At 35.6% G+C, this 10777-nt stretch overlaps 1 protein-coding gene across 1 annotated transcript in view; it reads left to right on the top strand.

The window, feature by feature from the left end:
• Positions 1-1933: 1933 nt before the first annotated feature.
• Positions 1934-10777, top strand: part of PIK3C3 (phosphatidylinositol 3-kinase catalytic subunit type 3) — a 183507-nt gene continuing 174663 nt past the window's right edge. Inside the window, exons 1-3 of the mRNA XM_051969692.1 lie at positions 1934-2057; positions 5235-5423; positions 8469-8612. Of these exons, the coding sequence (XP_051825652.1) occupies positions 1990-2057; positions 5235-5423; positions 8469-8612 (401 nt within the window). The 5' untranslated portion in view covers positions 1934-1989. The remainder of the gene's footprint in view (positions 2058-5234; positions 5424-8468; positions 8613-10777) is intronic.

The following is a 10777-nucleotide window of genomic DNA, read 5'->3' as shown; positions in this document are numbered from 1 at the left end:
AGGATAGAATAAAGCCCCTCAGTTATAGATCATATTTCATAGCTGTGTTAATCTGGCTATTCCAGCTTCTTCTATAGAATTAAGTGGATACTTCAGTGTAAACTCTAGTCCCATCTTCCAATTTGTTTCTGAATTAAATAACAAATGAAATTTTCTAATCACCATTTCTTTTTGTGTTTGAGTTTCATCTCAAGCAAGAGAAGGACTCTGTGGAAGAGAAGTAAGGGAGAAAGGGGTTATGTTCCAGGCCTGTGAGTGAGTAATACATACATTTATAAATATAATGAAGTCCCTGCCCTGAAAAGAGATTATATTCAGGCCTTCTAAGGTGAAACAAAATGTGATAATACATTATTATATTACATTAGGTTTTTTAAAGTACACTCTAGTATTTTAATCCAGTTTGAATTTCATAACAACTTCAGCATATAGTAAAGGAGTATTATTATTTCCATTTCATAAATGATAAAACGGAGGACCAAATCATTAGAATAATTTCCCCCATATTTTCTGTACCTAGTCTATCTAAAAGAATGCAGTACTGAACCTGGGATCATAAGTCCTAAGTCTGTACTTAATTTTTAAATACTTATTAATTATTATTTAATTAAATATTATTAACTAATAATAATTTGGGAAAATAATTTCCCTTATCTGAACCTCAATTTTTTTATTTGTCAAATGAATGGAAGTTGAGATAGATGATTTTTTAAGGACTTTAATGGTTCTGTTATTTCCTGAACTTACGCAGTTAGCAAGTGGTAGAGCCCAGATTCAAATGTAAGAAAACATATTTTTAATCTCATGTCTATCCTGTTTCTAAAAAAGTGAAGCTACCTTTCTGGGAGTGTGTAAACAAATTCAAAGGGCAAACCTGTAATCTCTGAAAATAGAATCTACTTATCTTCCTGTTTGATATATGGGTGTCTGAAATTCCATTTTTAGCCTTCATTTAGGGAAAACAGCTGGTACATTTGATTGTCTATCTTAAATTCAACACATTCCAGACTCACCCATCTTCCTAAAGCGGGGTTATTATAGGGAATATTCCCGTCCCCTTATAGAGACAAAAAAGAGCCAGTCATTAAGATGACATCATATATTCTACTCACGTGGGGTAGGGAGTAGGTATATAAAGTAATCTAAACTAACAAAAAGGATATATCCTAAGGAAATGAGAACTGCTGAGCCTTAATACCTTTGTTATCGATTTTAATTATTATTACTATTATTTGCTTCTAAAACACTTAATAATCTAACCTCCTATCTTCCAGGTTCCAGTCCATTAGACTTTTTGCATTTTACTTTTCACCCCAAGGAGATGTAGTGATCTTGGCCTCCTTGAGTTATTACCGTAGGGATACTTCTGATCCTGCGCAGATTCCTGGAATGCTCTTGTGTCAGCTAAAGTCCCTCCATCTACACGAAGCCTTTCCTTATTCCCCTTTAATGCGGGTGTCTTCCTTTTATTGAATATTTGCAATGTATCCTTGTTTGGATATAGCTGTTTGCATGTTGTTTCCCCGATTTGACTGTGAGCTCCTTGAACGCAGGTCCTGTCTTTTGCCTTGGTTTGTATCCCTAATACTTGGCAGGGTACCTGGTATATAGTAAACGCTTAATAAATGCTTGCAGATTGACTTTGCAGAGCAAAGTCTCTCTTTCTCTCTGAGAAGGCAGGATAGCACATCATAGACCTAGAAAAGGCAATCCCCCTCCCAATCTATGCTCATCCCCATCCCCACGCGCGAATCCATATGACAACTTCCGGGACGCTGCTTTCCCTTAAGCAAAATGACAACCGAACACAGACGCTTGCGTACTTCTGCTCCCCGCGAACCATCCCTGCTACCGGGGGTGGGGGGGGCCTCAGGTTCTCTGAGCTATGATTGGTTAGAGTCGTCCCAGGGGGCGGAACCGGAAGAGCCTACAGTGTTGTGGTACGGTGGCTTGTTGGATCCTGCCTGCTCGGGTCTGACTTTCGGCGCCATGGGGGAGGCGGAGAAGTTTTACTACATCTACAGCTGTGAGCTGGACATCAACGTGCAGCTGAAGATGTGAGGGCAGCGGTGGGCAGGGCTTGGGATAGGCCTGAGTGGTTGGGCTGGGCCGGGCCGAATTACAGCCGGGATCCCAGGGGAGGAGGGGGGCATTCCCCGGGATCAGCGGCCCGAATGTCGCTTGCATACCCTGCAAGCTTCAGGCGGGGAACGAGCAGGCCTGGAGAGGCATCTTAGGGGGAAGAGGTGAGACTGGGTTCTGTGCACCGAGAGGAAGAGTTCATTCTGCTGATGTCAACGTCCTCACTGTCAGTAGCTAGTATTGGTGTTTGGAAAGTGCTCTGCATTTGTTATCTCGTCTGACTCTCAGAACAGCCCTGGGAGAAAGGTGTTATTATTAATCACATTGGCAGATGAAACTGAGAATAAGAGAGGTGAAGTGACTCGCGCAGCGTCACACAGCTAGTGAGTCTGAGACACTATTGCAACTCGGGCTGACGCCAAATGCGGCACTTCATACTTTGCCACCTAGCTATCTTTGAAGTGAACTAAAGCTATTATTAAAAACAAAACTTAAAAGGCTTTGGTACCGTCTTCTATGGGAACCCTTTCCTGATCCCTTCTCTTGGCTCAGCAGTTCTCATTCCCTTAGGATATATAACTTTTTGTTAGTTTAGATTACTTTATATGCTACCCCCTTCCCCACGTAAGTAGACTGTATGATGTCATCTGTTTTTTGTCTCTATATCCTATACTTAGTATAGTGCCATGTACACTTTTTTTTTAAATAATAGCTTTTTATTTTTCAAAATACATGCAAAGATAGCTTTCAACATTCATCCTTGCAAAATCTTATGCCTATATTTTTCTCACTTCTCTCCACCCTCTCCCCTAGACAGCAAATAATCCAATATTTGTTAAATATCATGTACACTTTTTCTTAAATATAGACTATGATTTAATTGGTGTAGAGAAGTACTACTTCTGTCAATGTAGACCAGTTACCACTTTGCTAATTAATTCGTAGAATTGGCTGGATGCTTTGAAAGGTTAAGATATTGAGCAAAAAAAATCAGTTAATTGTGTATTGAGTGCCTACCAGGCATTGGATACTTTGCTAAATTCTGAGGATACAAAAATAAAGGTAAAATGGTCACTGGCTTCAAGAAATCTATTCGAATATAGATAAATACAAAACAGATAAACATTCTAGGAGGAATGGAGGGGACTGGAATCATGTTATTTGAACTCATTCACAGAGGAGTCCAGGGATTTCAATAGGCAGAGAAGGGAGGGGGAATCCCAAGTATTGGGAGTACCCATCTCTAAGACATAAAAATGGGAGATCCAATGTGGTATATTATGAACAAACAGTAAGAAGAAATAAGAAGAACAGTATCATTGAGATTTTAAAGGGGGATAATTTTTAATGAGAGTGGAAAAGAACATCAGAGCAGTTTGGGAAGACCTTTTTAATGCTGAATGGGAGCTTATATTTATACTAGAGATAATTGGGAGTTTTATTAAGATGGGACCTCTTTAAGATGGGATCAGCTCTTCCTCATTATGTAGCCAACTTTTTATATGCATTATATACAGCTGTCCTGTATAAATAATTTGCTAAATTTGATAAATGTGTGTTGAATTGAAGTAGATGTAAAAGATTTGAATTTACAAGATGAGAATACATAGATTTAGTTTGAAATTGAAAACGTTTTTCGAGATATATTTTGAGATATTATAGAGAAATTACTATTAAGCTAACTCTCGTTATTAAATCATGCCATCTATTATTACTTCTTAACATCAAGGCAGTTTTTAATTAATCAATAATTAATATGTAAGACATTGCTAGAGCAACACATAGGTAATTTAGCTCTTGCTTCCTGTCTTGTTCTTAATGCATACTTACTACTCTTTTTCAAGAAATATTAAAATAATTTTAGTATGAACAGTTTAGTTACCTTTCCCCTCCTTCCTATTTCCTTGACAACAATACTATATAAATGCTGTCAGGCACAGTGAACATATCTTTTATAATTTCTAAATATTTTTCATCATTTTCCCTTCCTTTTTGTGGTATTTGGAAATGAGTGTAGGTTGAATAGAGATTTGTTGTTTAGGAGTCTTATCCAAGCTAACAAGATTGCTTGTGAAGAATATCCAAATAACAAGATTATTTAATTATGGGTTTGGAATGACTCTTAGTAATCATTGAAACACTTTGTTTTGCAGATGAAGAAACTGAAGTTAGATAGGTTTTGTGACTTAGTATAATAATGACTTAGTGATTTCTTTTTTATGGAAGAAGTTACAGATCACATGAAATGTAAAAATTTCCTGGCCTTTGAAAAAGTCATTCATGTTGGGTTGGGATTTGGAGATACCCTACGATTAGAAATTGAAAAAAAAAAAAAGAAACTTTTAAAACTTGATTTATATTTTAAGCATTTATTGACAGCAATGTATGAGGAATTCAGTCTTATGCAATGGGGAACCAGACACAACAAAACTGCCTTCAGGGAGTTTACATTCTGTTCTCTTCTGCTGTTAGAAGTTAAAAGGTCTTTAAATTGGTTTACCTGACAAGCAATTATTGAACATTTGCTCTGTATAATAAAAGCACTGAGACACTTCCCCCTCCCTAACATCCCAAAAATATTTGCTTTCAAGAAGCATAATTCTTTTAGGGAAAAACAGCATGTATTCACATAAATAAATTTAAAATAAATGCAAAATCATTTTCTAGGAGAGTATTAGCAATTCTGAGGAAAAGGAGTAAATCAGAATAGATCCTATAGTTGATCCTGAACTGAGCTTTGAAGGAAACTAGAGATTCTGAGCAGTAGATAAGAGGAGGAAAAATACTCCAATGACAGGGAACAACCTGTGAGAAGAAAGCAAGAGAAAAGCTATGTAGGTAGACAGCAGGCAGGCAAGTTTGATCAGAACATGATAGATTTGAAAAGCTTTAAATGCCAAAAAGGTATTTTGTATTTTCTTATAATGGCATTAGGGAGCCACTGTTACTTACTAGTAGGTGATTACTGGTCAGAGCTGTGTTTTAAGCATATAAATATAGCCACTTTGCAGAGGAGGAATTTTTATTAAACCAATTTCACATGTTTTAATAAGTCCCTTTGCCCTAAGTCACTTCTCATTAATGTTAATAGCTTTTTTTTTTTAAATGTTCATCACATTCCTAATGCATTGTTATGATTCTTTTGCTTTCAGAGGAAGCCTGGAAGGAAAGAGAGAACAAAAGAGTTACAAAGCTGTCCTAGAAGACCCTATGTTGAAGTTTTCAGGATTGTACCAGGAGACCTGTTCTGATCTTTATGTTACTTGTCAAGTTTTTGCTGAAGGGAAACCTTTGGCTTTGCCAGTGAGAACCTCCTATAAGGCTTTTAGTACAAGATGGAAGTAAGTATCTGTTTTTTTATGTTGTGAGATTTTTCTTTTACTTGTTAGACGTATTTTTAGCTGACCTATGGAGAGGAAATTCTTAATTGGATGTCCCTTGACTTTTTATGGTCTAGAAATTCAAACACTTTCTTACCATGATAGGATAATATTTTAGTTATATTAGAACTGTCTTAAAAATTGATATTTCAGTATATTTAGTGTTGAATGTATTAAAATAAGGAGCTAAGCACTCTTGATTTTGTTAAAACAATTCAGAAGCATTCATCCTTCAGGTAGATTTTTTTGTGCCTAATCCATATTGTCGAACACCACCTTGGAACAGCAAAAACCTAGCCTGTATCTGTCTCAGTCAGGTATTAAACTTATATATGTGGTATTAGATCTCTTTCTATCCATTTTTGTTATAGTTCTCTCTTTTTTTTTTTAAAGTTCAAGGACCTTTATCATTCTGAAAGTGCCATTTCTTTTGTATAAGAGTGTAGTTGTGGAAAAAGTAAAATAGTGGTATAGTAGATGGCACACAGGGCTTATATTAAAGAAAACTTGGGTTCAGTTCATGCCTTATACAGCCAATGAGTCTTAGTGAATCACTTGATTCTCTCTGTCTTAGTTTCCTCATCTGTATAATGCTGAGGTTGCATATGATGGTACCTTAAATCTGTGATTCTCTAGCATCCTTCTGCTTTTATGATTCTGCCTTATATTTGAGCCCAGAGAAAGTTAAAAAAAAAGTTCAATGTACTCATAGTTTGAACGAGTACTTTTGAAAACTCAGTTGTGCAATAATCATGGTCAGTGTGCAATAATACATGGTCAAAAAGGCAAGGAATTCTTTGGCTTTCAGAAAGATTAAGAAAAGACAATGAAAATTGCCATCATTTTTTATCTGCCCTTTCCCTTCTATTTAAAAAGTAGTAATAGGCATGTAGAAGTAACAATTTAGGGAATGATGAACGATTAATGGGACTTAGTCCAGTAAGATGTTTTATCTGATGTAATTACAATCAGGATAAAATTGTATGCTGTAGAATGATTGTACTTTAAATTATGAAGGGGCAATAAATATTTTAGCAAACTGAAATGAATTTTTAAAATTTTATTCTTTGAAAATTCATTCTGTCCTTTAATATACTTTGCTGATTCATGAGAAGACAGAAAACCACATGTTAGCATTATCTGTATTTTATTGAAATTTTTTTGTTAAATATTTCCAAAATATCTTCTAATCTTATTGTGGGTACACTGCCCAAGCAGCATGTTTGATACTTGCAGGTCAACCCCTTCCTTCATTTTACAAATGAGAAGTTTGTCTAAGATCTCAATAGCAATTTATGGCAGTCAGGACTGAAATCTTAACAATCTTTCCATGGTGCCATTTGTAGGGAATCCATACTCTGTAAACACTTATTAGGAGGGATGGTGGAGGTGGGGAAACTAAAACATTATGCATACTTTATGATTTTTCCCATTAGAAGGTAATTTTTAGTTTAAGAATATCAAAAATTCCCAGATTTTCTAGTGATTAAATACAATAGGTTGCATATTTATCATCTAGTTCTGCCCTTCTGATTTCCAGAAGCTCTGTTCTGTAGTTTTTAATGGGTATAACCTAAGAGTTGAATAAGGAGGTTTCACTTCTTGGCTTTGTTGCTGATGTGTTCTTTGACTCTAGTCTAGTTAATTAACCTCTCTGCAGTTTGTCTCATTGGAAAAAGAGAATAATGCCTATTATTACCTTTTCAGCCTGGCTTACTGTGTAGGTAGAAATTAAATGAATTCACTTAATTATTTAAGCTTATCTGTAACTTTGAATGATTTTCTGAAAGTATGTGCATTATTTTTAAAGAACTGCTCAGAGACCATTTAAGATATTTAGCAACTTTAAGAATTCTCCATAAAATTGATAGGTACCTATTATTATTTCTGATGTTTTTCAAAGGCTGGTGGTATATACAGCAATTAGTAGTTTGTTGTTGTTGTTGTTGTTTTAAATTCCATTTGCATTTAAATAAATTGCAGGATATTTTCTTTTCTTACCAGTTCTGACTGTGAGCCAAATTTCCTTTGTATTCATTGCGTAGCATTGGGATATGCCCCTATGAGAATAATTTTGTGTGAACAGAAGCTTTTTTCCCAAATCATTGAGTGTGTCTTCTGTGTATTACTTTGTGATTATAGTAATCACTTGCATGGTGTCCTTTTGGGATTGTGGAAAGCTTCTGCTGATTAGGGGAGTTCTAATTATCAAATGATTCCAGTGTGAAGCTTTAATGTAAAAGGAAACTTGTCAGAGAGAAAAAACATTAAATTTGGAGTCAGAGGACTTGGATTTGAATTCCAGGTCTGTACTAACTTTGTATTTTCTCTGATGTCCATTTTCTTACCTTTAAATTGGCAATCACAGTGCCTGCCATGAGTGATTGGATTATTGTAAAAGGCAAATGAAATAATGTATGTAAAGCACTTTGTAAATTATAAAGCAGTATATAAATGTCAGTTATTAAAGGGAAGAATAGAAGGTAAGAAAAGACATCTTTTTTTTCTTTGCATTTTTAAGAATAAGAATCCTTGGTAAGATTAATATATGTGAAAGTGCTTTGAAAATAAAAGATATAAATAAAGTTATTAATGTTAATTAAATGAACATTTAAGAAAAGAACATTTCTCAGTTAAAGGAACAGTTCTTGTCCTTCTGTAAAATTTAAGTAATTAATAAAGCAACACCCTACATATTATGAAGGAGAAAGATCTTTTTTTTTTCCCTTTTATGGTGTTTCCTACATCTTTGTGAAAGTGCTGTGAATCATAAAATATCCTGGTAATCATTTACCTTAAGAAAGATTATTTTTTATTGTATTTATATTTTCTCTGTTTTTTATTTTGTTGGTTTTGTTTTTATTTATTTGTTTTAATTTGTCTTAAGTTTGATTCTTTTTAGCCTTGGCCTGGTTTCTTTTTGAAGGCCAGTTCTTTGCATCTTTTCCTATTTATAGACAGTTTAAGAGAGAACTCAAAAACTAACTATTCACTTTCATTTTATAGTTGGAATGAATGGTTAAAGTTACCAGTGAAATATCCTGACTTGCCTAGGAATGCTCAGGTGGCTCTGACAATATGGGATGTATATGGACCTGGAAAAGCAGTCCCTGTAGGAGGGACAACAGTCTCACTTTTTGGAAAATATGGGTAAGTGCTTTCTTTGCCTCACCCTCTGTCAAAATTTTGGCTCTCCTGTCACAGTCTTTGGAGGGGAATGGTACTTTAAGGCCCAGCATGTGCTTTAGTTACATGCATGCTGGGAAATGGATTCAGGCTCAGTGCATTTCCTCGTTATTCACGAGAATGAGAAATTACTGAGCCAGAGGTATGCCTCCTCCAGAGTGTCATTGTTTCCCATTTTCTCCTACTCAGGAGGGCTTTGGTTGCCATGGAAAAACAAATGCAAAACCCTATATTACTTTCTATATCTTATTGACTGACAGCCCTTGAGAAACTGATAAACAGTCCTTTAGAACAGGCTAAAAAGATTTTGGCAGCAGTAGTAACCATCTCTCTGTATTTTCCCCACCCTAACTTTTTAGAAGAAAAACATTTTGCCTTTTCAATCTTTGTGTGATCAGTAAGCTATGTATATCATATTGTGGTTCTTGCACAAGGACATTATTTTAGAACTTTTTTCATTTTTTAAAAGCAGTATTAGTCTCTTATTTCAAGATTTATTCATATTTATTCAATGTTAGAGTGACTTTGGACAGTTGGTATGGGGCAAATGATTTTATTGAAAAGAAAAACTACTTTATCTTCCAGATAATTAAACCAAAGCATTTTATTATCCCATTTAAGGATATCTCTAAAATAGGAGAATGCATTTTTTGTTTTTCATAGAGATGTAACTCCGTCATAAGAACTAAAGAAATGAAAGAAGTTGATATTAGACAAACTGAACCTACCCATTACAGTTAAGTTAACTTAATGTAAAGAAATTAAGTAAATTAAGTCATTGAGGCTTTCTAAATCAAATTTGCCTTTTCTCTTGCCTGGCAGAGGTAGTGTGAGGAACAGTTGAACAGTTCCTAATATTTGTATAAAGGATGCTGAACAACTCAACCTACAGATTCAAATGATACCTTTGGCCGCTGTACTAATTCAGAAATGTTTGCATCATATTCCCTCCTCTTTATTCCTGACCATTAGGACTGTCATGCTCTTGCATGACATCGTCAATATTGACATTGCTTTTGTGTGACATTATGACAGTGCGGGTGCTATCTCATAACCAGTGCTACACTGGGATTGGTATTTAATTACAATGCCATATATAAGTTTGGGTAGCATAGTTTCTTATAAATTTCTTTTAAAAAATGTCCCTAAAACATTCAGGACACTATCAAACAATCTAAGAGAATTTAGGAACATTTTTTTGCTAGTGTGTGTGTGTGTGTGTGTGTGTGTGTGTATGTGTGTGTGTGTGTGTGTGTGTGTGTGTGTGTGTGAGTGTGTGAGTGTGTGTGTGTGAGAGAGAGAGAGAGAGAGAGAGATACATTGTGCTTCTTTTTTAAAAGCTGGTTTCCTTTATTAATATTTATTTCTTCACAGTTCAACCACTTTGACTTTAGCAGTTTTTCTTCCATGGCTGAGTGTTCAAGCTGAAACAGAGCTTCTCAGTGAACAGTTTAAGAATTACGAGTCTAATTTATCAAAATAAGGCAGGATAACTTATTTGCCCTGAATGTGAAATGATAGCTTGGATTATCTCTAAGCAGCCAAAGAATAGATTGATCTTTCAGTTGAGTTGGCCTAGGACCAGAGGCAATCTGCAGAAGATTTCTCCTGCAGATGTTGCTTCCAAATGTGAATTTTGAAGTTAGAGCTGTTGCTACCATAGGACAACTTGGCACTAAGAATTGGAGCAGCAGCAGCAGCTGTTGCTGGAGGCTGGGCCTGAGTCTGGAGGAGAGCCCGCCTGCTGTGCCCGTTTTTCTGTCCTGCCTGGTAAATTTAATTTCCCAAATGGTCACATTGCTGTGTTCTTCTTCTGGCATGCCACCTGGAAGCTGGGAAGCTCTGAGCTGAGGCTCCATTAGTGTCACAAGAATGGAGATGATTTGAGTTGATCATTTTCAGTCACTTGGCATAGCCCCTTCCCTCCTCAATATAGGTGACCCTTAAATCACTTGGTAAATCAGCTTGCTGCCAAATATGTGTATTTCTTGTTCATTGAGTTTAGCTAGTCAGAGTACTCAGTTTTGAGAACTCTTTGTTATTGTAGTTACATTTACTGGTATTCTTTATTTCTGTTTTATATGGCATTGATAGGTTTTAATTTCAGGTAAAATAGCAAATCCTGTTTA

The sequence above is a fragment of the Antechinus flavipes genome, chromosome 1, assembly GCF_016432865.1.
Source record: "Antechinus flavipes isolate AdamAnt ecotype Samford, QLD, Australia chromosome 1, AdamAnt_v2, whole genome shotgun sequence".
Lineage (NCBI taxonomy): Eukaryota > Metazoa > Chordata > Mammalia > Dasyuromorphia > Dasyuridae > Antechinus > Antechinus flavipes.
This window is presented reverse-complemented; position numbering and strand designations above follow the sequence as displayed.